General features: G+C 38.0%; 1 protein-coding gene across 3 annotated transcripts in view; it reads left to right on the plus strand.

Moving 5' to 3' along the window:
* Nucleotides 1-26366, plus strand: part of CKAP5 (cytoskeleton associated protein 5) — a 112221-nt gene that overhangs the window by 62769 nt on the left and 23086 nt on the right. For all 3 annotated transcript variants that reach the window (XM_029956720.1, XM_029956722.1, XM_029956721.1), the window contains exons 9-28: nt 2556-2660; nt 3996-4085; nt 4198-4362; nt 4930-5058; nt 5613-5795; nt 7254-7367; nt 7652-7762; nt 8871-8963; nt 11450-11635; nt 12604-12698; nt 15050-15107; nt 15197-15322; nt 15933-16072; nt 16252-16426; nt 17409-17522; nt 18550-18678; nt 21441-21635; nt 22021-22156; nt 23156-23244; nt 25868-25993. In XM_029956720.1, the coding sequence (XP_029812580.1) occupies nt 2556-2660; nt 3996-4085; nt 4198-4362; nt 4930-5058; nt 5613-5795; nt 7254-7367; nt 7652-7762; nt 8871-8963; nt 11450-11635; nt 12604-12698; nt 15050-15107; nt 15197-15322; nt 15933-16072; nt 16252-16426; nt 17409-17522; nt 18550-18678; nt 21441-21635; nt 22021-22156; nt 23156-23244; nt 25868-25993 (2559 nt within the window). The remainder of the gene's footprint in view (nt 1-2555; nt 2661-3995; nt 4086-4197; nt 4363-4929; nt 5059-5612; nt 5796-7253; nt 7368-7651; nt 7763-8870; nt 8964-11449; nt 11636-12603; nt 12699-15049; nt 15108-15196; nt 15323-15932; nt 16073-16251; nt 16427-17408; nt 17523-18549; nt 18679-21440; nt 21636-22020; nt 22157-23155; nt 23245-25867; nt 25994-26366) is intronic.

A 26366-nucleotide genomic window follows, 5' to 3' on the forward strand; every position in this document is an offset into this window, starting at 1 on the left:
ATTAACATTGTGAGCTAAAGCTTTCTTTCTATAGTCTACAACAGAGTCACAGAATTTTTTCAAATCTGGAATGGAGTCCCTCGCTGCATATTTTATTTGTCCTAAACAGTTCTCCACCTTCCTCACTCCCATTTCCCAGTTTAGAATACTTGTTTAGTCAAACTCGGATGTTTGACAGTGAGTGTTGATAGGCAAATAGCATGATCCATTATTCACCAATAAGTTCATTCAATCCTTTACCATCTTGAACTAGGGTAGGTTTACAAGATCCTCTTCAAAACTTTCCTTTAGGACCATCAGTGGTTTAGAGTTCAGCTCCCACTGGTTACTGCTCTAATGATGGGTAAGGAGAGCTATTCTTCTAAGAATGGGATTGATCAATGGCTGTCTCCTTTTACACTATATCCAAATCCCATCCCAGATTCATTGAACTAAGATTTCTTGGAATAGGGTCTGGGATGTTTTTGATGACCGTTGCTAGAATATATATTTGGATGCTAAATCTGAAGTCTAGCATCTAAATAATACCTGAGAGTTCTTGTTAAAAAAAAGAAAGAGATAATCCAAACATTTACAAATGCAGATAGTGAGTTTAATACAGAACTGAAGGGGATAGATTTACAGTAGTTAGAGATTAAATAAAATGTTTATTAGGACCCTGATCTCATTTTCTCATAAGGAAATGAATTTACCATAGCATGAGTTTACAGTACGAATGAAAGTGCTTTGGCAAAGAAAGCAAAAGCTTTGGAGTTAAAACAGAACTAGGTTTAAATCATCATATCACATTTGCTAGCTCTGACCTTGAGTGAATTAATCTGTAATTAATTCTTGAAATCTATAAAATTTGCCAATATTTACAGTGTTTTGAGTGAGAAGTTAAATATTTGTTTTTAATAAGTGTTAATCTTGACTCTTCATCCTTACTCCTCAGCTCTTTAAAGAGTGCATGTAAGTGCCATCTAGGACTTCCTGGCATGCTATCCATTAGGGGGTTAATTCAGGGAATCGGGAAGGAGGCATTATACTTATGGAATATCAGATCTTAGAGACTAAGTAAAATCCAAAGTGGAATGGGGAAAAAAAAAAAACCAAAGTGGAATGGAAGCATTTCTTCTACTTCGGGAAAAAAGTGAAGAGTGAAAAAAACAAGGTCTGATACACTTCAGAATAAAGCAGCTTTTGGGGGCACCTGGGTGGCTCAGTCAGTTAAACATCCAACTTTGGCTCAGGTCATGATCTCATGGTTTGTGAGTTCAAGCCTTACATTGGACTCTCTGCTGTCTACACAGAACCCACTTTGGATCCTGCCTCTCTCTCTTTCTCTCTGCCTGTCTGTCTGTCTGTCTCTCTCAAAAATAAACATTTAAAAAATAAATAAATAAAATACAGTAGCTTTTTAACATCCAACTGACTTGAGCAGTATACCACAGTAAAATCTTAGCAGGAAGGCTCTCAGGCAGAGTCACTGTCCTGCCTAATTGACACAGGTGCAGCTGCTGCCTCTGAACTTGGATAGTGCTGGGTGTCGTGGGGCATAGCAAAGGAGGATGCTGGAGGAGACTCTGCTGAGAGACTCTTAAGTCACACTTGATGATCATTAGGTAACTAATATGGTGGCTGCAAGGGGGCGCCTGGGTGGCTCATTCAGTTAAGTATCTGACTTCTTATTTCAGCTCAGGTCATGCCTGACTTCATGGTTTGTGACAGCATCATCCTGCTTGGGATTCTCTCTTTCCCTCGATCTCTGCCCATCCCCTGCTGGTGTGATCTCTCTCTCTCTCTCTCTCTCTCTCTCTCAGAATAAATAAATAAACTTTAAAATGGCAGCTGCAAGGCCAGAACTTCCCTCAGAGGAATGGCTGCAATAGCATTTGCAATTTAGAGTCCCCTTGGACTTCTTGAAGGTACTTAGAGCAGTTTCTACTAATGCTCCTCGGGAATAAATGTTAGAGCTGCTGCCCTGTGTGTGGTATCTTTCCTCTGAGGCATACTGTCTTTTGGCTTTTCCTGCCCAGAGCAAGTCAGCAAGCCTGCAGCTTCTTTGCCGGTGTCAGAGTCCCCTCCTGCACAGTTGTGCAACGCTGACAGCCCAGACTACCACTGACGGAGAGTTGGCTATTTGAAGTTGGGTTTAATGTGTGTTATTGTTAGAACTTTAAGATAGGAGACGAGGGGCGCCTGGGTGCCTAGTCGATTAAGGAGCTCAGGTCATGATCTCATGGTTTGTGGGTTTGAGCCCCACGTCAGGCTCTGTGCTGACAACTCAGCCTGGAACCTGCTTTGGATTCTGTGTCTCACTCTCTCTCTGCCCTTCCCCACTCACACTCGTCTCTCTCTCAAAAACCAATCAATTTTTTAAAAAAAGAGTCTAAATAGAATGAAGGGAAGCCCCCTAATTTGATATTGTTAGGGAAGAATTTTTCCTCCTTTGTAGGAAACAAAATTGACTATGCATTAGCGTAGCAGGGTACAGAGTTCCTCTAAGAATAAATTTTTAGTTCCTTTCTCCAGAGTTGTGACTATTTTGTCTTCTTCTTTTCCTCCTTTTGTAGGTTGTTGGAAAGGACACCAACGTTATGTTGGTGGCTTTGGCAGCAAAATGTCTTACCGGTCTGGCTGTTGGGCTAAGGAAGAAATTTGGACAATATGCAGGACATGTGAGTAACACTCCTTTTTAGATATAAATCAACAACATTAACAAGAAGAACAAGCTAATTTGCTTTTTTATTTAAAATCCTTATATATTGGGCAAAGTGAATTTTTCATTGTTTCATTAAAATTGAGCATAATTCCTCAAAGCATTTCAACAAAGATATCAGTTATAACTAAATTCATTAGCTTTATATAGAAAGTTGGGTACATGACCTAAATCCTTAGTTGATTTGCTTACTACTTATTTACTTATTAATATCCTGCTTTGCTTATATAAGAATATGTGCAGTATAACAGGATGAAATGAAACTGGTGATAACCAGCACAGAGTAAAAATGAAAGTCGGAAAGGTGGTATAAAGCCAGAAGTGAGATGAGTATATAAAATGTATTTTATAGCATTTTCCTATTTGAAAAATAATAATCTACTTACATACTTGAGACATTTTATATAGAATACACTCTTGGTAGTGTATCTGTTTAATTTATTCTAAGAAATCTGACTGAAGACATTTGTTGAATATACTCTCTATGTGTAAATTTAGAAGCACTCAAGTTTGATAATAGTTTTAATAAATTGAGCTGTTTCTTTAACTGTGGCATTTGTCAGTTGGCCTCTAAGTCTGGTCTGAATTACTTCGAGTGGTTTAGCATTCTGAAAATTGACCATACTGAACTTTAGGGTTGAACTTGCTAGCCACTTGATCACTTGATTCCCTAGATTGACTTTAAAGTCTCCTTGTAGTTTATATTTATGTTGTGAAGTTAGTGTCTAACCTCAGTTATGGTATTTGGAGCTTGCTTACTCATAGCATTGAAAATAATTTCAGAGAACTTAATTGGAAAAAAATAAATAGACTCTACCAGATAAAAATAAATCATGACTAGCTTGTTACCAGGAAAATAAAAATATGGGCTCATAAAACCCTTAGACATGTAAATCATGAATTAGAATAAAATGATAAGCAGTAATTTCTAGCAGTCAATAATATTTATTATGCAACACTTATGTGTATGTATGGGATCGTGTGTTGATTAGCTTTTGGTCAGTTTTGTGCTACTTATTAGAATATTAAAAAAAAAAGAATATACCTTTGTCTTAGTAATAACTTTTAACCTAGAAGACAATTTTTAAGATACATTTTAATTTTCTAAATCCTAACTAATCTTCTGTCTATGGATTTGACGTTTCATGGCATCATTTAAATGGATCATCCATATGTGGACCTTTATGACTGGCTTCTTGATTTGGCATATTTTCAAGGTTCATTCATGTGGCATGTCAGTTCCTCATTTTTTTTGTTACCAGCAAAGTAATATTCCAGCTGTTTACTTTCATAGGTTGTGCCAACCATTTTGGAAAAATTCAAAGAGAAGAAGCCTCAAGTGGTACAAGCCCTGCAGGAGGCAATTGATGCAATCTTCCTTACTGTAAGTTTACAGCATGAGTTTGTACTTGTGTCTAAAGTAAATTTTGTCAATGTAACATTTTGATTGTTCTTATAGCTGAGAAGAGGTCACTGACCATGTTTTCTTTTTAAAGACCACACTACAGAACATCAGTGAGGATGTTTTAGCAGTAATGGATAATAAAAATCCAACCATCAAGCAGCAGACATCTCTTTTCATTGCAAGAAGCTTCCGCCACTGCACTGCCTCTACCCTGCCAAAGAGCTTGCTAAAGCCTTTTTGTGCTGCTCTGCTTAAGGTATAGACTCTCTTTGGAATTGGGGGAGTTTTTTATACCTATGAAAGATTTTTTTCCCATATTAATTATGTGCAATGACTACTTGGCTTTCAGACTATAGATTATGGTCTTTTGAGGAACAGATCCTCTACGGCTTTGGAAACCGAATCCAAATTCTTATACTCTTTGTATTCCTGTTCCCAAAGAAAAGCACAAGTTAGCTTTATGATTCCACTAACAGCTAAACATTTTGTTTCTTATTTGACCCATACACTGGTGTTCAGCTGGATCTGGCCAAGCACAGACATACAATTTGGAGTCTTTGAAGATCATTTGCATGTGAGGCATTTTAAATGGAGAGTAGGAGGAAAAGGAAGCACTTATTTGCCGAATGGATTACCAAAGGTTTCCTTAACCCAAAAAGAATTCCTGAAAGAGTAACTGTTAGTTGGCAAGAGGAAAGCTACACATAGCTTCAGTGAACTGTAAAAAGCAAAGTCTTTATCCAGCAGTCATCAGTCTGAATTAAAATCAGTAATACTTAAAATATCATGTATTAAGACCATTTTGCTTACTTCTGGACCACAGCACATCAATGATTCTGCTCCCGAAGTCAGAGATGCTGCATTTGAAGCACTGGGTACTGCTTTGAAAGTGGTGGGTGAGAAAGCAGTAAATCCATTCTTAGCTGATGTGGACAAACTCAAGCTTGATAAGGTAGGTTAGTGATAGATTATAAAGAAATTGGACAACAATCTTATCTGTGCATTATGATTTTGTTTTGATTTTGTCTGTTCTGTTTCATGAAGACAAAAATGCTGATAGCAGCTAGTGAAATTTATTTCATTTGCCACTGGCGGTTCAAACCCGGAGTGTGAAAACAGCTTTTGAGGGTTTAAATTTCATCTTAAGCTATAGTGGTGATATTTGTAGAGATAGCTTTCAAATTATAAAAAAATAATAATAATAATAAAATTGGGTGATCTGTCCATAGAGGACGTGAAAAGAATATTTTAAGATAAATTTGTTTCTAATACCTGAAAAATTACATTTCTAAATATGAATGTTTTCTACCAAAAATTTTGGGTTGTTAAATGTTTATTATAATTTTAATTTGTGTAGAAATAAAACTAAGAAAGTAGATAATTTATTTTTGCTTAAGTAGATAAAATTCTCATATAGTTGTGGTTTAGATAACTTATTAAGGAATAATGTAGTGATTTTATTTCAAAATTGGGCTTAATGATGTTCATTTCAATTTGATTCTCTAGATCAAAGAATGTTCAGAAAAAGTAGAGTTGGTACATGGTAAGAAAGCTGGAGCTGCAGCAGACAAAAAGGAATTCAAGCCTGTTCCCGGAAGGAGTGCTGCCTCAGGGGCTGTAGGAGATAAGGACACAAAGGACATTTCAGCACCCAAACCAGGACCCTTAAAAAAGGCACCTGCTACTAAGGTTAATAGATGACTTGGAAAATATGGTTCAAAAGATTAGAATTTAAGTAAGACAGGATCAGACTCATGGTTGTCCTTCCAATATGATTTCATCTGAGAAATGAACTCATTACCACATTTAAAATATAGCGGAACATCCATCAATACCTTAAAAGCTCAGATTATGTTCAAGATAACATTGGTTTCAGAAGAGTCTAGATGTTGCAGACAATCTGACCTTCTGTCATTATTCTTTTCTTTTTAGGTTTGGGGCATTGTTTAACAAATACCAAAATAGAAGGAATGATGTGAGCAGTGATCTGTGTTACCATGTTAATGTTACTACCTTCTGTTGTGTCAGTGTGATAAACTGTTATTTTCTTCTGACCTTTCAAAACTGATGTGAAATAATCAAGATATTTAAGTACAGTATTAGTAGATAGAAGCCAGTGGATATAATAAAAAGTGTCACCAACTGAAGTTTATTCCAGGATTATAAGGACAGCTCAATATTAATAGTAAAAAACTACTAAATTTACTTTACTAAATTTAGAGATCAAAAGAAATCTAATTTCAGACATTGAAAAAGGAATATAGTAAATTGCAGCATATCTTCACGATAAAAATTCTTAACTACATACAAATGGATGGATTCTAAGACAGAACTAAATATAACTAGAGCTATAGATAGCAGTAGACCTAGCAAACCAAAAGTCAGCATCAGGCTTCATAGTGATGAAATACCAGAAGTATTACTGTTAAAGTGAGGAATAAAGCAAAAAATGCCTGCTGGTACCATTATTGTTTAATAACTTTCTACAATTAAATAAAGGAATAAAGTAAGACCTATGCTAATCTAAGAAATGAAAAGGCAAAGTTATAATTTTTGTAGGTCCTATGATCATATACTTGGAAAATACAAGTAGGTCAACTAAACTGTTACAACAATAAAAAGATTCAGTGAGGTGGCCGTATTCAACATAGTTAAGCCGCTTCTGCCATCGCCATAACAACCCCTTTATTCCTTCAAAATTAGGCGGTTCTACATGAGTAAATGTATTTTCCTATTATTGGGGTGCCTTGTGGTGAAGTATGGGGTAAATGTTGGAACTTAGAAACTGTCCTTAGTAATGTAGGAAAGATTCAGAGACATTTAAAGGCATCAAATGTATTTAATTCTCAAATAATCTGTAAGTGTTGTGTAATTCCAGTCCATTTTCATTTCATTTACCTCATTAGCTCATTCTGAATTAAAGGTTCTTAATTGTGGGGTCTGCAGATTTCTCTATGAATAGCCTTCGGGAGATCTGTCTGCCTTTGAAAGTGCTAAGTTGCATGGGCATAAAAAGACAGGGGTTTTTGGTTGGTTGAGTGGTCCCTCATTTTAATCAAATTTTCAGAGAGTCTCTGGCCACAAAATGCTTAAGAACCACTGTCCTAAATCCTTAAATGGTTTAATTTTTTTTTTAATTGCTTTTAGGCTGGTGGGCCACCTAAGAAGGGGAAGCCGGCTGCGTCAGGAGGTGCAGGGGGCACTGGAACCAAGAATAAGAAAGGACTGGAGACCAAAGAAATAGTGGAGCCTGAGCTTTCGGTCAGTATTCTGCAGGATGCCTCAAACTCAGAAAACCATGGAAAGTCAATTCCCATGAGAAGACTTAAGTTCTTTGCTGAGTTCTACAAAATACAGTTAATATCTTTCACCTCAGTGAAACTGCCTTGGATGGCCTTCCTTCCCCTTTACGGCAGTGCAGTAGAAGCCTCGGGTACTGTAGCACACTCATGAGAGTGTTCAGTAGTTTGGCCGGCAGCGTTTTTACATTCTTGCCATCTGTTTCCTTAAGCAGTTCTTAATTTTAATGTTTTTGTATCCTACAGACAGAAGTATGTGAAGAAAAAGCTTCGGCTGTCCTTCCTGCTACCTGCATACAGCTTCTAGACAGCAGTAACTGGAAGGAAAGGCTGGCCTGTATGGAAGAGTTCCAGAAGGTAGGTACATGGGGATAAGTCGAGTGTGAAAGAACATTACATTATATAGAAATGGCGAAATTAACCAAGTAGCTGTCCTACTTGCTGTGTTTTATCAACAGTGAACATGTTTCAGGGTGTTAACTAAAGATGAGGGGGGTCAAAGGGGTGGGAAGGAAAGGGTTTTTTAGCTCCATAGTGTATATCTTTTAATATCTGCTTTCTTTTCTATGGCTTCTATATGCTCATGAGTTAGTACATACTCAAGAAAATTAGGTTTATTCTGAATTACAAGATGTAGATGGGGGCACCTGGGTGGCTCAGTCAGGTAAGCATCCGACTTCGGCTCGGGTCAAGAACTCACGGTTTATGGGTTCAAGCCTCATGTTGGGCTCACGCTGTCTGTCTCTCTTTCTCTCTCTCTCAGAAGTAAAACAACAAAAAAAGATGTAGATGAATTTTAATATTACGGTATTTGTTCCTTAAACTTACTTGGCAAACAGATCACTCCACCTAAACCACCCCTCTTCCCTTTCTCTACTTTCCTCTTTGTTGTCATGATTCTTGGAAGAAGAGACATTATTCTTTGGTATGAGAAGCTCCTTTCAGAAATCTGTGTTGAAAAGGAGCGTGGAAGTTCCCTTCAGCATATACTCTGATTCTAAGGAGGAGGGTGTGGAGAAACCACAAGAGCACTGAGACTTGAGGCAGGAGACCTGGCTTACAGGCCTGCATGTGGTTTAGACCTGAGTTTGTGCATCTCTGAAATTTAATACTTAGCACTTCTAACCTATCCTACTTTGCTGTATGTTTTTAAGAAAATCAAGTCAAAATATGTATAAGCAGTTTCTGCCTCACACTAGGCAAATGAAAACTGTTACTCTTATATTCCTTGCACCAAATTCTTTGTGAAATCCTAAAATGTGGAGGGAAAAGCGTTTCATTGGTATTAATGTAACAACTGTACGTCAAATATCCTACTTAAAAGCATTTTAACAAGCTATCTAAGCTCCCTCTCTAACCCTTCTTACTTCCATTCTCTCTCCTTCAAGTCACCTATTTGACTTCGGTAGCTGCTGTTTCCCTAATAATTAACCCCTTAACTCTGATTCTCTTATTTTACTTCAAGGCTGTTGAACTAATGGATCGAACTGAAATGCCATGTCAGGCATTAGTAAGGATGCTGGCCAAGAAACCTGGATGGAAAGAAACCAATTTTCAGGTAATTTTTAATTGGAGATTTTAATACCTTTTATTGAAGTAATTCCCATCATAACATCTATGGAGTAAAGGATAATCTTGGTAATGATTTTTAGCTTTTCCTTTTTTTTTTATATCATTCAGCCAATGTATCATCTAACTTTAAATGTAAATAATGGATTATGTGCATTTTGATTAGACTTATAACTATACCTTTGTGTAATTGGGAGTTTATATATATGGAAGTATTATCTATATTGTTTATGTAATTTATGTATATATATTTTTTCTCCTCATTAGTTAGGCCTAGATGCGTATGCAAGGGAGGGATAAACAGTGAGACAGGTTACTTATTTGTTTGGATAAAAGATAAACGGTCTTTAATTTACCAGTGAAAAATTGCCACATAATTTAGTGCATTAACTAATAACAGAGCTGAAATTTCACAGTGTTGTTATTTAGTCTAAAGAGTCGGTGTAAATGGAGGTTTGGGAAAGTGATATAGGAAGGAAGCGGAGAAAAGTTTCCTGCTCTTCTAGATATTCATAGACCTTGTGGGAAACAAAAGTTTGAAATATATCAGGTTTATTTCTGGCATCCCACTAGTCTCTTTTTTGCTTCTTTTCTGCCACCCCTTGTTTCCTCTTTAGGCTCCGTGGCTCCCTCACCCAGTGCGTTCCCTTAGCTCTGTTACAGCCCCGCAGCCCTGCCGTCCAGCTCCACAAAGAGGCCTCCTCCCCCGCACACCATGTTTAAAACCCCTCTTTATGCAGCTTCTTAGAGAGTTGAAAGAAATACACTCGATTTGAGCTTATACCTTCCCATGTGTTAGATCCACAACAAAGGATAATTTTGTATATGTATATTTCTTTATAACAATTTTATGAAGGGAGCATAAAACTCACCATTTTAAAGTGTATAATGTAACAGTTCTTAGTATATTTGCATAGTTCTGCAACTCCTACCACTCCGTAACTTTAGAATATTTTCATCACTCCAGAGAAACCCTATACCCGTCAGCGCTCACTCTCTTCCTCCCCAAATCCCCCTCACCACCCACAGTCCCTGGCAACAATTACTCTGCTTTCTGTCTCTATCTGTTACTTCTCATGGACATTTCATAGAATGAGGTATCTGTTACTTAGCATAATCTCTTCAAGGTTTGCCCATATAGTACTTTGTATCAACTCTACATTCTTTTTTTTTTTTGACTGAGTAATATTCCATTGTATGGATAGAGAACATATTATTTATCCCTTTGTGTTGTTACCACATTTTGGATATGTCTGTGAACATCCCATGTACAGGTTTTTGTGTGAGTACGTTTCTCATTCTCTTGAATATATACCTAAAAGTAGAATTGCTGGGTCATATGGTAACTGTGTTTAACTTTTTAAAGAACTGCCAAATTGGTTTTCAATGTGACTTTACCATTTTGCGTTCGTACCAGTAATGCAAGAGAATTCTAATTTCTGTACATCCTCACCAACTCCTGTTATTTAAATATTCAAACAGGACAGAGGGAGATACCTATGGGCAAAGGGTCCTCAAGTGCCATACATCCGCCATCATCACATTAACATCTTTAAATTGTTTTTACAGCTCCTTCTTCCACTACACGTTCTTTAAATCTCTCAAGTTCTGTTGTGTGTGGTGTGTGCATGAGGGTTGTAGTTTTTGCGGGTAACACTAGTAGGAAGTCTGAGTTATATGGTTAGTATGGTCATTATTATGTATTTCAAGATGTGTATTCAGTACTATTGCAATAATCGTGAGAGGAGAATAGAGAAATTAATTTTTTCAATTCATAAACTTTTCATGTATTAACATTGTTAGTATTTTGAAACATTGAGTTACTTGTTTTTTTCTCTGTTGGTTGTCAGTTACCTGCTTTAATTTTTTTTAATGTATGTTTTTAAATTTATTTTGAGAGGGGCACCTGGGTGGCTCAGTTAGTTAAGCCTCCGACTTCGGCTTAGGTCATGATCTCATGTTCGTGGGTTGGAGCAGAGCCTGGCACCTGCTTCTGATTCTGTGTCTTTCTGTCTCTGCCCCTCCCCCTCTCATGTTCTGTTTCTCTCTGTATCAAAAATAAATAAAACATTTAAAAATTTTTTAATTTATTTTGAGAGAGAAAGAGCATGAGTGAGGAAGGAGCAGAGAGAGCGAGGAAGAGAGAGAATCCCAAGCAGGCTCCACCTTGTCAGTGCAGTCGGGGCTTGAACTTACAAGGATAAAAATTATTTTGCTTCTTTGTTTAAACTTATTTTTAGGGGTGCTTAGCTGGCTTAGTCAATAGAGCATGAGACTCTTGATCTCGGGGTCATTAGTTTAAGCCCCATGTTGGGACACAGATTACTTTAAAAATAAATTAAATAAATAAATGTATCATTTTTAGTTTAGTCATGTTCCTAGTTGTCCCTGTGTTACATCTTCAGGCTGCTATAAAAATAAGTAAATCAATGTCTTTGGCTTACTCACAACTTTATGATGCTTATCCTTGTTCAGGTGATGCAGATGAAGCTTCACATAGTTGCTTTGATTGCCCAGAAGGGGAATTTTTCCAAAACTTCAGCTCAGATTGTCTTGGATGGCCTTGTGGACAAGATTGGAGATGTGAAGTGTGGGAACAATGCAAAAGAAGCTATGACAGCAATAGCTGAAGCCTGCATGTTGCCGTGGACAGCTGAGCAGGTCAGTGATGGTGCTTTCCCCAGCTTTTCCCAAAGTTTAATTTAAGGTTACTAATTAAACTGTAGTCCTTTTCTTCTCAAGTCACACCACTTTTATGTTCTGCATTTTTATCTTTACCTTTAATAATACATTGTTGCCTCATATTTAGGTTTTTTTTTTTTTTGGCCAAGAATATTTTATTAAAAAATTAGAGGGACACGTGGGTGGTTCAGTTTGTTGAGCATCCGACTTTGGCTCAGGTTATGATCTTGCTGTTCCTGAGTTCAAGCCCCGCGTCAGGCTCTTTGCTGAGCGTGGAGCCTGTTTCAGATTCTGTCTTCCTCTCTCTCTCTGCCCCTTCTGCTTGTCCTCTGCTTCTCTCTGTCTCTCTCTAAAATAAATAACATTAAAAATTTTTTTTAAAAGATGAGAGTAATTTTCTCTTAAGACATTATAATCCAGAGTGATCACTAAGGAAAAGTTGTGAAGTCCAGAATGCATTTAATACTCTGTCACGGGGCACCTGGGTGGCTCAGTCAGTTAAGCATCTAACTCTTGATTTTTGGCTTGGATCATGATCTCACAGTTGTAAGATAGAGCCACACATCGGGCCCCATGCCTGCTTAAGACTCACTCTCACTCTCTCTCTCTCTCTCTCTCTCTCTCTCTCTTCTCTCTTTCTCTCTCTCTCTCTCTCTCTCTGCCCCTCCACTGCTCACTCACTCTCTTCTGCCCTTCCCCTGCTCACTCACTCTCTTCTGCCCCTCTCCTGCTTGCTTTCTCTCTCTCTCTCAAAAAAAAAAAAAAAATACTGTCACTTACCTCATTTTCTTGTGTAAGTTAAATATTTCATTCCTAAGGCATTCTTGCAGTTCTGTCGTCATTGGAAAAGCCACTCTTAATCTGCCTTAATGACATACTTTATTTCTGTGAGAAATATGACAAAAAAAAAAAACATGTATTTGTTTTTTTCCCCTCTTTCACTCCAGGTTATGTCAATGGCTTTCTCACAGAAGAATCCCAAGAATCAATCAGAAACTCTGAATTGGCTATCAAATGCAATAAAAGAATTTGGTTTTTCTGGGTAAGTCAGAAAGAAATCAGGTACAAAATAATTAAATATTTTGCTAATCTCTAACTGGTGATTCTGTTTGGTCTAGCTGTCTCTGCTATTCCTGAGAAGCCAGAGCTTTTCACATCCACTAACTTTAGAGTTCTCTAAGTTATTTTCCTTAAGTGTTAATAACTGTCCCACAGAAAAGCCAATCCCAAGAACTTCTAGTCAAATACATTTGGAATTTTTTACATATAATCACATTTGTTTAGAGACGTATCATGTACCTTGGTGAATTAAGGGCTCTCAAGGTCATGCAGCAGAGAAGCTTACCTAACTTACTTGCATTTGAACACATTTATTTAACAGAATTTTATAGAGCTTACTTTATGCCAGGCACTTTTTTCTTTTAATGTTTTATTTATTTATTTTGAGAGAGAGAGAGAGCTTGGGGTAGGAGAAGGGGCAGATAGGGGAGAAAGAGAATCCCAAGCAGGCTCCATGCTACGAGTGTGGAGCCAGATACGGGGCTCCATCCCCCAAACTGAGATCGTAACCTGACTGAGCCACGCAAGTGCCCTTATGCCAGATACTTTCTAAATAATTTCTTTAATTTCATTCTCATAAAAACTACCCAACTGAGATATTGTTATTCCCATTTTGTAAGTGTGGAGATCAGGGCACAGGAAGCTTAAGTAATCTGTCCAAGTCTCAGTTCAGAAGTGGCAAAGCCAAGATTTAAATCCAGGCATTCTGTCCAGGAGAGAATGTTCCATAACTGCTAGACTTTCTCTGTGCCATGCTGCTTTTTACAACATGCCTTTAATGTCTTCCAAAGTAGTTTTCTACATTCTACCAAATAAAGAATTACTACTCTCGAAGTTATCAGTTAGGTATCATTCAAACAAAGACTGTGTGTCAGTATCTGTAGTTGAGAGTATTGTTAAGATCCCTTCTCAGTTGTATAATTTTTGATGTAAAACTAATCTCTTGGCATGGCATAAAAGCCAATGAGTATCTTCCTCTTTTTCACTTGTCCATGATCTTTCATTTATTCAACAACTACATAGTGAGCACTTATGGTGTTTCAGTCATTTGTTTGGGGCCCTGGGAATACATTACGGTCAAGATTAAATTCTCAATTTCCTAAGACTTATATTTCAGTAGGAACAGATGACGATATGCAGTAAAAAGGATATCAGGAGGTACAAGGACAATGGAATAAAAATAAAGGATAAGAAGTTAGGTAATATCACCTTGGAGTGGTTGGGATGGTCCTTCCTGAGAAAATGGCATTTGAGCAGAGACTGAGGGGGCTAGCTATTACAATGTGGGAAAAGATTACTCTAGACCAAGGGAACAAAAGTGCAAAAACCCTCTGGTAGGAACATGTGTGATGTATTTAAAAATAGCAAGGAGTGACCCTTCTTCAGTAGGTAGCTGAAGAGGAATGAGTTGGGTGGTAGGGAGTAGGAGGACAAGAGGGAAGGAAGAGCAGGGCCAGGTTACTTAGGGCCTCGGTGTTTTGAGTAGGAAACCATTAGATGGTTTTGAGCAGAAGACTAATAGGATCCTTTGGACTCTAGTCAGAGAGAACATATAGTGAGACTCAAGGAGACTAATTAGTAAACGATTGGAATAATCCTGTCAAGAAAATACAGCAGCTTGGACATAGTTTGTAGAGATGGAAGTCTTAGGAGTCAGAATATATTTGAAAGAACTGAACGGAATATTGGGTAGAGAAGAGAGGACTCAGGGTGGCCTGAGCAAATGGAAGAATGGTACAGTTCTTTACTGAAGTAGGAAAAGCTGTGGGAAGAATAGGATTTGGGTTTAGGGTGTGGACAGGAGTTTTGACCTTGATAGGTGTGTGACACCTACTAGATACTCATATGAAAATGATACAAAGGCTATATGGATATATGAATGGAGTTCAAGAGAGAGGTCATCACTGGGATTTAGGAATAATGAGCGTATAGACAGTATTTAATGCTGACTTTAAATGAGTGTAGGAAAAGAGTAAGTGAGACTTGGGAACATAGCCAAAGGGAGCCAGTTCTAGAGTTTGGCTTTATAAAATTCTGTTGAGTAGGGACACCTGGGTGGCTCGGTTGGTTAAACATCTGACTCTTGATCTTGGCTCAGGTCATGATCTTATGGTTTGTGAGTTTAAGCCCTGCATCAGGCTCTGTGCTGACAGTGAGGAGCCTGCTTGGGATTCTTTTTCTCCTTCTGTTTCTGCCCCTCCCCCACTAATGCACGCACATTATCTCTCTCTCTTTCTCTCAAAATAAATAATAAATAATAAATAAATAAAAACAAAACTCTGAGTATTTTGAGGGTTTCATTTGCTTTTTAATTCTAAGTGTTGTTCCTTCTAGGTTGAACGTGAAAGCTTTCATCAGCAATGTGAAGACCGCTCTTGCTGCCACAAACCCAGTGAGTACACCCCAGCACGTGTAGGAACATAACAGCCATCCCTGTGGTTCTGTTCTCATTGAGAAAGTTCATTCTGTTCTGTCCGCCAGGCTGTGAGGACTTCTGCCATCACCCTGCTTGGTGTGATGTATCTGTATGTTGGTCCCTCTTTGCGAATGTTCTTTGAGGATGAGAAGCCTGCCCTCCTATCCCAGATCGACGCAGAATTTGAGAAGGTAAAGATTCCAAAAATGTACAGTCCATTGGTAGACTTGAGAATGCTCATATTAGTTAAGTTTAAGCTTTTAGCCCTTTGGAATGAAGAATATATATGTATTTATTTTTAAATGCGTAAAGCATCCCTGGGAAGAGCTCAGAAGAAATTGGTGGCTTTGTGAGGCAGGCAACCGGATGGCTGTGGCATAAGAGGGGGAATTTTCCTCTTTAGGTCCTTTGTACCTTTGGATATCAAACATTTTTAATATATTGCCTATTGAGAAGGTGTATTAAAATTTAAAATAATTTTAAATAAAAAAAAGAAATTTGGCCTTCCTTGAATAAACTTTTTAATTGAAATTGCTGAGTTTGGGCAGACTTGCCCTATATTTCTTGGGCATACAAGTCAAAAGACCACTTCATGATTGAAAAGTCAGATTCTAATAGGATTGCACAAAAATGCCTTTTGCCATATTGTTTCAAATTGGAATCTAGGAATTAAAATACATATTGTGTAAATATTCAGTAGTTATGAAGGAATAGGCATGTTTGACATAGCCCCATTCCCTAATCTGTTTGTTCTCATACCCTTCATCAAGTTCATTGGCCTCACTGATTGCTTGTGTGTAGATGCAAGGACAGAGCCCACCTGCTCCAACCAGAGGGATCTCCAAACACAGCATAAGTGGGACAGATGAAGGAGAAGATGGAGATGAACCAGAAGAGGTGGGCACTGATGTTGTGGATCTTTTGCCGAGAACAGAAATCAGGTAGGTTTATTGCCAATGATTTATTAGATTTTTATAGCAATTTATTTTATTTTAGTTTTTTTTTTTTTTTTTTTTTAGTGAATTCTTAATGGTACCTTGTCTTTCTCAGTCAAGAGTACTTCTGTGACATTATTTCTTTAGGAGTCTGGAATTAAGAATTCTGTCCTCTGCTTTTTCAGTGATAAAATTACTTCGGAGTTGGTGTCTAAGATTGGTGACAAGAATTGGAAGATCAGGAAAGAAGGTCTAGATGAAGTGGCAGGTATTATCAATGAAGCAAAATTTATCCAACCGAATATAGGAGAACTACCAACTGCCTTGAAGGGTCGACTCAATGATTCAAATAAAATCTTGGTACGTAGAACATATACCTGTTCTTTTTCTCTCCCTCCCTTCTCTGAAGGAAGTCCCTTTTTAATAACCTTCATCTGCAAAAAATGAGTGGTCAGTTTATTTACTTTGAACTAGAAATAGCTTCCTTTAATCTCTTAAGTGTGCCTTAAGATAGGTTGGTAGACATCAGGTTTATGAATCAAATTTTCGTGAATCTCAGATTTGCTTTTATAGGACTCTAATATTAAATATCTTTATATAAAACTGCTTGTAATACATATAAACATGCTTAATGTCTGATTTTTAAGTTTGGATTTTTATGTCCGGATTTTCTTAAACTAGGCTTTACCTTTAAAATTATAAAGCACTAGGGTGTGCCTGGGTGGCTCAGTCGGTCAGGCATCCAACTTCTGCTCAGGTCATGATCCTGCGGCTCACAGGTTTGAGCTCCGCATTGGGCTCTGTACCGACAGCTTGGAACCTAGAGGCTGGTTTGGATTCTGTGTCACCTTCCTTCTCTGCCCCTCCCTTGCTTACGCACATGCTCTCTCTTCTCTGTTTCTCAAAAATAAATAAAAACATTAAAAATTAAAAAAATATAAAGCACTATCCTCTCCAGTCCAAAATTCTTTTTTTTTTTTTTATGTTTATTTTTGAGAGAGAAAAAGAGAATCCAAAGCAGGCTCTGCACTGTCAGCACAAAGCCTGACGTGGGGCTTGAACCCAGGAACTGTGAGATCGTGACTTCAGACACTCAACTGACTGAGCCACTCAGATGTCCCTTGTCTGAAATTCTCAAATCCAGTTTTACAAACTGATGATAAAAGGAAAGGCCACCATTAATCATAAGCTAATTAGAATAGCATTATAACAAACTGACTTCCCTGTCTCTTAAATAGGCCTGACTGCTTAGCAGCATTGACTACTTAGCAGCAAACTTGAAAAACTTTGAACATAGCCTGCTCGTGGTTTCAGCATCAAGTGTTGGCTCTTTCCCGCTTAGGTGCAGCAAACGTTGAATATCCTCCAGCAGCTGGCCGTAGCAATGGGCCCGAACATCAAGCAACATGTGAAGAACTTAGGCATCCCTATCATCACAGTCCTTGGAGACAGCAAGGTAAACCTGCCTCCTGACCACAGCTCCCTTTTGGAATGGGCCAGCCATGTTCGTGGGCTAAGAATAATGCATATGTGTACATTTAAGAGTACACGTAAACAGTCTATAAACTTTGTAGGGAAGAGAACATTAGAAGGAAAATAGTAAACATCTTTACCTCCAGGAAATATGAAGGTGAACAGATAGGTTACTAGCTTTGTGACCCTTAGATAAGTTAGTTATTTATTTTCTTTGAGATTCACTGTTACTATCTATGAAATTTCACTCCTGCAGAAAAGAATCTGTTACTGTCTCATATAGTGTGCACTCAAAAAATGTTGGCTCTTAGAATTATGACATCATTGTTATAAGTGTTGTTATACAGAGTGAATAAGTTTATGAATTTCGGGATCCCTTATTTTTTTTTCCTACCTTGTTTTCCTGAACCACTAGAGCAGAATCTTCCAGTACTTGAAGTTTCACAGTCCTAAAATCAGTCTCCTTGAAAGTTGCAAGCCTCTTATATTTAACCCTAGAGTGAATATTTGAATGTGTCTTTATTTTCGTGCAATTCATTTAATGTGAGGAATTGGAGTGTTTCAGTATTTTTCGTGTCAGTAAGTCCTCATGCTATGAATGCAAATTAATATGAAAACCTGTGTTTGGGCAAATTGTTAGTAATTTCAATCTAACTTTTGAGTTTTTGATCAAGTGGAAACATTCTTCAGCAGATAACCATGGATATAACAGCCCGCAGAGATTCAGAGAACAGAACTTCTGAGTTAATTCTACCCTTACGTCAAGTCACTGTTTTTGTCTAATTTAACTGGCAGGATCTTTATAATTGGAATTTTATGTTTCTACTTTACTTTGGATTTTCAGTACAACCATAGAACTAGATTCTAGATCAGAGAAGTTGATCCCAAGTATGTTCATGTGGACCTTAGAGAAACATCCATTATTCATGTCACCAAAGTACCCAGCTTTTTCACTCCCTATCTCCAAACCATAACCGGTGCTATCTTTACTGATTCTCTTCTCCCTTCAGAACAACGTTCGGGCGGCTGCCTTAGCGACTGTAAATGCTTGGGCAGAACAGACAGGCATGAGGGAATGGCTGGAGGGAGAAGATCTTTCTGAAGAACTCAAAAAGGAAAATCCTTTCTTGAGGCAAGAAGTAAGTACTTCATATATGATGTACTTTACTCATGTCTTTTACCTTCTTAGACTTGTGGACCTACCTAATAAATACGCATGTAGAGGTAGCATTGAGTTTCATTATGAAACAGTTAATAAAAATGAAAGCAAATTCCTGGAGCTTTATACTTATGTACCTCTTTTTTTTTTCTGCCTTTCATATACTTTAAAAAATTTTTTTAATGTTTAGTTTTGAGAGGGAGGGAGGGAGGGTGGGGGAGGGGCAGAGAGAGGAGAGACAGAATCCAAAGAAAACTCCAGGTTCCGAGCTGTCAGCACAGAGCCCAACGTGGGGCTTGAACTCACAAATTGCGAGGTCATGACCTGAGCCAGAAGTCAGGTGCTTAACTGACTGAACCATCCAGACACCCCCTCATATACTTTTTTTTTAACAATAAATTTGTTTTCTTTTTTGAGAGAGAGAAGGAGAGGGAAGCCACACTCACTGGCACTCGTGTTTTACCTCAAGTGGGGCTTGAGCCCACCCGATGTGGTAATCAAACTCACAAACTCTGAGGTCATGACCTGAGCTGAAGTCAGATACTTAACAACTGAGCCACCTAAGCACCCTAGCGATAAAATTTTTTTAAGGACTAGCCTTTTTGTGAAATTTTCTCTTTTCTTGAACTCCTACATGATAAAATAAGAGGTTTTAATCAGAACATAAAAATAGAGTTCAACATTCAAAAATGTATCAATACCAATAGGCCAGAGAAGAAAAATCATATTTTATCAGTTGCAAAAAAAGGATTTGAGAAAATCCAACATCTCTTCATGACTTCTGAGCAAGTTAGAGGAGAGAACTACCTCTTCTTGCTAAAGAGCATCTACAAAACATTGTATAGATAATGTCATACTTCGTAGTGAAAGACGATTAGAAACAATGTCCATTCTCACTACTGTTAATCATCATATAGTCTGGGAAGCTCTGATCACCACAGTGATGGAAGATGGGGGCACCTGGGTGGCTCAGTCAGTTGAGTCTATGACTCTTGATCTCAGCTCAGGTCTTGATCTCAGGGTCATGAATTCAAGCCCCACCACATTGGGCTTCGCACTGGGCATGAAGCCTACTTTTAAAAAAAAGAGAAAAGAGAAAAAAGAAATTGGCAAAAGATGGGGCACCTGGCTTGTTCAGTCAGTACTGCATGCAACTCTTGATCTCAGGGTCATGAGTTCAAGCCCCATACTGGGTGTAGAGCCTACTTTAAAAAAAAAAAGAAAAGAAAGGATATGGACATGGTAAAAGACATGAACAGATATTTCACAGAAGAGGATATACAACTGGCAAATAAGCCCATGAAAGTTGTTCAGTATTATTAGCAATAAGGGAAATGCAAATTAAAACTACAGTGACACATCATTACACAACTATCAATCACTAAAATAATGAATAGTGGTAATACCAAATGCTGGCAAGAATGTAGAGAAATTTGAACATTCTGTTGGAGGAAATGTAAAATGGTACAGCCACCCTGGGAAAGGTTTGGCTTCTTAGAAAATGGAATATGTAGTTACTAAATGACCCAGCAGTTGTGATCTTGTCAATTTATTCTGTAAAAATGAAAATTTATGGGTGTGCCTGGGTGGTGCAGTTGGTTAAGCACCTGACTCTTGATTTTGGCTCAGGTTATGATCTCTTGGTTCGAGAGTTGAAGCCCCACATTGGGCTCTGTGCAGACAGTGTGAAGCCTGCTTGGGATTCTCTCTCCCTCTCTCTTTCTGCCTCTCCCTGACTTGTGCTTATGCTCTCTCTCTCTCTCTCAAAATAAATAAACTAAAAAAATATATTCTTAAAAAAATAAAATCTTGACTGTGGTGGCAGATGTACTAACATATATGATAAAAGTGTATAGAACTAAATGTACACCCAGACACAAATGAGAATAGTAAAGCTGCCGAAGACTGAACAAGATCAGTCAATTCTATCAGTGTCAGTATCCTGGTAGTGATATTATAGTATAATTTTGTAAAGAGCTACTGTTAGTGGAAACAGAGCAAAATACGCATAGGATCTCTGTATTACTTCTTATAGCTCCATGTGACTATAATCATCTCAACAAAAACTTCAGTTAATAAATACAGGGGTCCCTGGGTGGCTCAGTCGCTTAAGCGTCCAGCTCTTGGTTTCGGCTCAGGTCAGATCTCATGGCTCATGGGTTTGAGTCCCGTGTTGGGCTCTTGCACTGGCATTGCAGAGGCTGCTTGGGATTTGGTCTTCCCCTCTCTCTGCCACTCCCCTGCTTATGCACATGCTCTCTCTCTCAAAATAAACTTTAAAAATTAAATACAGGCTTAAAAATAAATACAAATATGAATTATTTTAGAGGAATAGAGAAAAACTGTCACTGTAAGGCTGAAACAGAAGTTGTAGTAGAACTTGTCCTCTCCTGATCAAATCCATGGTCTGCGTTTTCTCTACTGAGTAATTCTTAGAAATCTGAAAAAAGCGAAGTAAAAGTTTCATCTTTAAGATGCATTAAGAACTATTAAAGTTTTATAGTTTAATGCCCAAGTATGGTCCAGAGAACGATGTTTTTATCTTTAGGAAGATTATCTTCTTTGGGTCTATTATTTAAGTATAGCAGATTTCTTGAATAATAAAAATTACTGATTTTATTTTGGAAAGTTGTAGTGTAAGAATTCATTCAGTATTTGATAGTGATGTATTCTTTAAGCCTAAGATGGTAAGTAATACTTTCCCTCTTGAAGTGTGTCACTGGTCTTTCTTTCCTTCGGCAGCTTCTAGGCTGGTTGGCTGAAAAACTGCCGAGCCTCCGTTCCACCCCCACAGACCTCATCCTTTGTGTTCCTCATCTCTACTCCTGCCTGGAGGACCGCAGCGGAGACGTGCGGAAAAAGGCCCAGGACGCCCTGCCGTTCTTCATGATGCACTTGGGATATGAGAAAATGGCCAAGGCCACTGGGAAACTGAAGGTACTTACTGCTTCCTGTGGTTGCTGCTGTTAAAAGCCATTAGAAAAATACTGAACATGAATTGATATTGGCAAGAGATTGTATTACCACCTAGGAGTTTCACTTGAAATCCCAATGAGAGAAAAAATACAATATTTAACAGTGTGTGGAACTCAAAGACCTTGACTCTGCAGGGGCGAAAATTGTGGCCTAGAATGGTAGCTAATTTAGTGTGACTTGATAATGTGTGTTTATTTCTCTTGCACTGTGTGCTGCCTCCCTTACTTCATTGGTATTTCAGAACTAGGAGCTCAAGGATGTGTTTGACAGCAGCTCTGTTAGTAAGCTTAGTATGAGTGTATCATGTATGTGGCCTCTCACCTCTCCTGTGACATTGTCTCTCTAGCCAACTTCTAAAGATCAGGTACTGGCCATGCTAGAGAAAGCCAAAGCTAACATGCCAGCCAAGCCCGCTGCATCTGCTAAAGCAGCTTCCAAACCGATGGGAGGGTCAGCTCCAGCCAAATTCCAGCCAGCTTCAGGTAATGGTACTTTGAGAGGGTTAAGGGGGAAGGAAATAGCCCAGAGGAACTAACTCTAAAAAGAAATCAAGCTTCGTTTTCCCTCACAGCTTAGATCCTAGGCCCACCCTCCCTCCCTCCCTCCCTCTTCACCCTTCTACCATAAACATTTGTCAAGCTTTATGCTATGAACTGTGCCTAAGGTATGAAGATGATGAATATGGTTTCCAAGTCCAAAAAGGGGTTTTAGAATAATGTATTGAAATACTCCGGAAAGCAAGTGCTCCATCCTATTTTAAGGTTTCTATACTGTTTTCTGCTACTGGATATTATAGTTAGAGGGGGAATGGGGACCATCTAGTTTATTCCCCTTTATGAACAGATGAGGAAACCCAGAAGATTAAGCCTGATTTCACCAGCACAGAATTCCTTTCTCATTCCCAAATGGGTTCTCCTCCCACTGCCCATTTGTTGATCCATTCTAACATTTACTAATCATTTAGAGAGAATTCTTGATTTCTTCACCCTCATGTTAAAATTCCATCATGTATAAACTCTGATCTTTAACCACTTCTAGACTTATTGCTTAAATAATATCATTCTTTTTAATGGGTTAGAAACAGTTGCTTTTATAGACAATGAAATTTTACATGTGTAAAACTGTTGATCAAAGTATATATTCAATTACATTTGTTGGAATCTTGCTATATGGTAAATACTGAGTATTAAAGATGACAGACCCTGTCCTTAAGGATGTTATCAATGTAGGAGAAAGATTTTTTAACTGCTATTTAGAAAATAGTTTTACAATTTCAGCTTAAATGTGAGCAAAGCAGATGTAGATTTATTGAGCTTTAAAAAAAGACTGAAAAAAGATTAGGAAGAAAGCCTAACTGAAAATACTTGTTAAACTGACACACTTAAAACTGTAGGCTTTCTCATCATCATATATTTAATCTCCTCAGAACAAAGTGATATTAGAGTTTATATTTATAGTAGATGCCTTTTTTTTCCTCAAAGCACCTGTTGAAGATTCTGTTTCCAGCACTGTAGAACCCAAGCCTGATCCAAAAAAGGCCAAAGCTCTAGGAGTTTCCTCTAAAGCAAAGGTATGTTAACTCCGCATACTTGATATAGAATTGCTTTTAAGTGTGTTTTATGTTCTGTGTCATTCTAATAGGAAAGATCACATTATGCATGAAAACATCACCACTCTTGATATCATCAAATTATACAGTTAATTATTTATGCCTGTTTCTGTGACTCGTTTTAAATAAGGCCCCAGGGGCACCTGGGTGGCTCAGTCGGTTAAGTATCCGACTTCTGCTCAGGTCATGATCTCACGGTTCGTCGGTTCAAGCCCTGCGTCAGGCTCTGTGCTGACAGCTAGCTCAGAGCCTGGAGCCTGCTTCAGATTCTGTGTCTCTCTCTCTCTCTGCCCCTTCCCCACTCACACTCTGTCTCACTCTGTCTCTCAAAAATAAATAAATGTAAAAAAGAGAGAGAGAGATAAATAAGGTCCCAAAACAAAGACATCATGCTCTCAAGAGGTGTTGTCATGAGTTTTGTCATGCAGATCTCTGCGGATGATTTGCAGTAGTGAAAAGAGAAGTCACATGTAGCTCTGGCAGAATCACTTAGGCTGATTCTGATTTAAGGAAAGGAAGGTAAGGGGCGTCTGGGTGGTTCAGTCGGTTAAGTGTGGACTTCAGCTCAGGTCACAATCTCACAGTCTGTCAGTTCGAGCCTTTCATCAGGCTCTGTGCTGACAGCGTGGAGCTTGGAGCCTGCTTCGGATTTTGTCTCTCTCTCTCTCTCTGTCTCTCAAAATAAATAAACATTTAAAAAAAAAGAGGGAAAAGAAAAGGAAGGTAGTGATCACCTTCCTTCAAACTTGGCACAGTTAAGTCATCGTGCTAGAAGGTATCCTAATTAGTCTACAAGGAAATACCTTCTGTCCCTGCACCAGTGGGACTTATTTTAACATCCATGCAGAGTTGGACATTTAAAGAAATATGTTTGAGGGCACCTGAGTGGCTCATTGAGTTAGGCGACTGACTTTGACTCAGGTCACGATCTCATAGTTTGTGAGTTTGAGCCCCACATTGGGGCTGCCCCTTCCCTGCTCGCACTCTTGTCTCCTCTCTTTTTCAAAATTAAACAAACATAAAAAAAATTTTTTTAATAAAATAAACATGTTCAAATGCTTAACTTTAAGTATTTTGGAAAGGGGGGCAGGGAGTAGAAATCTCCTGGGTATATTTTTATTTCATTAAGTTTTGGAATCACAGCAAATTATCATCAGTTTCTATAACAAGATTCAGAGCCTATCACTGTATTCAGAGTATTGATTAAAGCATATAAGAAAATTGCAGAACTGTACAGCTGGTAGTAAATATAATAGCAAATATAAATAGAGAAAACCATCTAATTAATTACACGTAACTAATGAAAAAAAATGCCAGACCAGGAATTGTTTTATTACTGAGTGCATTTATCATCGTATGCTCATATACAGTGGGCACTCTGACTGTTCATCTGAAATTACAGTTACTTGTTTCCTTCTCTGTGTATAGTCCTTTAACTCAATGAGTTAAATAGATAATTATCTTCTAAACTGTCCAATGAATCTGTTCTTTTCCTGTCCTCCTGCACTGTCCTCATCCCAAATTTAACAAGTGCTTATTTTAGTATTTTGGTCACAAGTGCTTTGAAGTATTTTTGACTGTGTTCTTAATGCTATACTCCCCCCCTCCCAAGTCTTTTGCAGTTTACAAAGCAGTTTCACAGGAATGATCTCATAACTTGTTTTGACTGAGTGACTTCAGTGTTTGAACTAGAAAGAAAATCTGGCCTCCAGAAATACTGGATTCTTGCTACATTTATGTTAATAATGATTCCAGTTTTGAAATTAAATGTACATACTGAGGTTTACTATTTTCTTTTCCATCTGATACAAAAATTCAGAATCTTAGATTATTTTTCAAAACCACTTTAATGATTTAATTTAAAATGTTTTTATCAAAAGTTTCCCTAGAATCAAGTTTAGAGAATCTCAGGTATAGTGATATGATAGAGATTTTTTTTAAGTTTATTTATTTATTTTGAGAGAGAAGGACAGAGAGTTGGGAGGGAAGAGCAGAGCAGAGAGAGAGAGAGAGAGAGAGAGAGAGAGAGTGAGAGAGAGAATCCCAGACAGCCTCCACACTGTCAGTACAGAGCTCAGTGTGGGGCTCTAACTCACAAACCATGAGATCATGATCTGAGCCGAAGTCCAGGACATTTAACCAATTGAGCCACCCAGGTGCCCCTAGAGATATACTTTATATGCAGAGAAACAGAAAAGCTTTCTCAATGAAATGATGTGAAGTGTGTGAATGCCATTCAGAATGTCACTATGGAAGTCATTAATATGGAAAACTAAACTGGTATTGAAGATGTCAAAAAAGAAAACAACTATCCAATAAACAAAGTCTGTGACCCAGACTAATGATAGGTAATGAGTTTTTCCATCTGTCTTACGTGCCAGTCTAAGGACTACCCAATAGTTACCTGAGAATGCCATTAGAAACATTTCTGGAAAACTTGTACAAAAGCATAACATGTGCGGTTCTGTGGCTCATCTGTTTCTTTCATGGAGAATATAATGTGGGAGTGTGTGCTTTTCTCATGCGCTCTTACTGGGCAGCAGCGTCACATTCCTAACCAGTGTCCCCTGAACCTTGGCCGTAGAGTGCACAAGGAAAGAAAGTGCCCAGCAAAACCAGCTTAAAGGAGGATGAAGACAAATCTGGTCCTATTTTCATTGTTGTTCCAAATGGAAAGGAGCAAAGAATGAAAGATGAAAAAGGATTAAAGGTAAGAAAGGGATAAGAGTCTACAGGAGGTTTTTCTCTTTTGTTTTGTAACCAAAGATAATTTTGCTTTCTGGAATTCATTTCATTGTGAATTATTTAATAATAAACTAAATCTTTTGCTTACAAATTATAGCTTATTTCTCTAAGACTGCTCTGTGGGAGCATCAGTTCCTACAGAATGGAGCTACTGCTTGTTCTTTCTCCAAATGGAAAGAAATAAAAGTAGTTTTAATTTTTATAATTAAAGAATGGGAAGTATTCATTGGTTTTTGTCAACTATGCATAAGTAGTAGGCTACTCATTTAGTCCTCCTTCTACCTGATACCGTAAAAGCCAGATTTCATGACTATATCTGCCTCGCTCTTTTGGTGTTA

Source organism: Suricata suricatta, chromosome 11 (assembly GCF_006229205.1).
Source record: "Suricata suricatta isolate VVHF042 chromosome 11, meerkat_22Aug2017_6uvM2_HiC, whole genome shotgun sequence".
NCBI lineage: Eukaryota > Metazoa > Chordata > Mammalia > Carnivora > Herpestidae > Suricata > Suricata suricatta.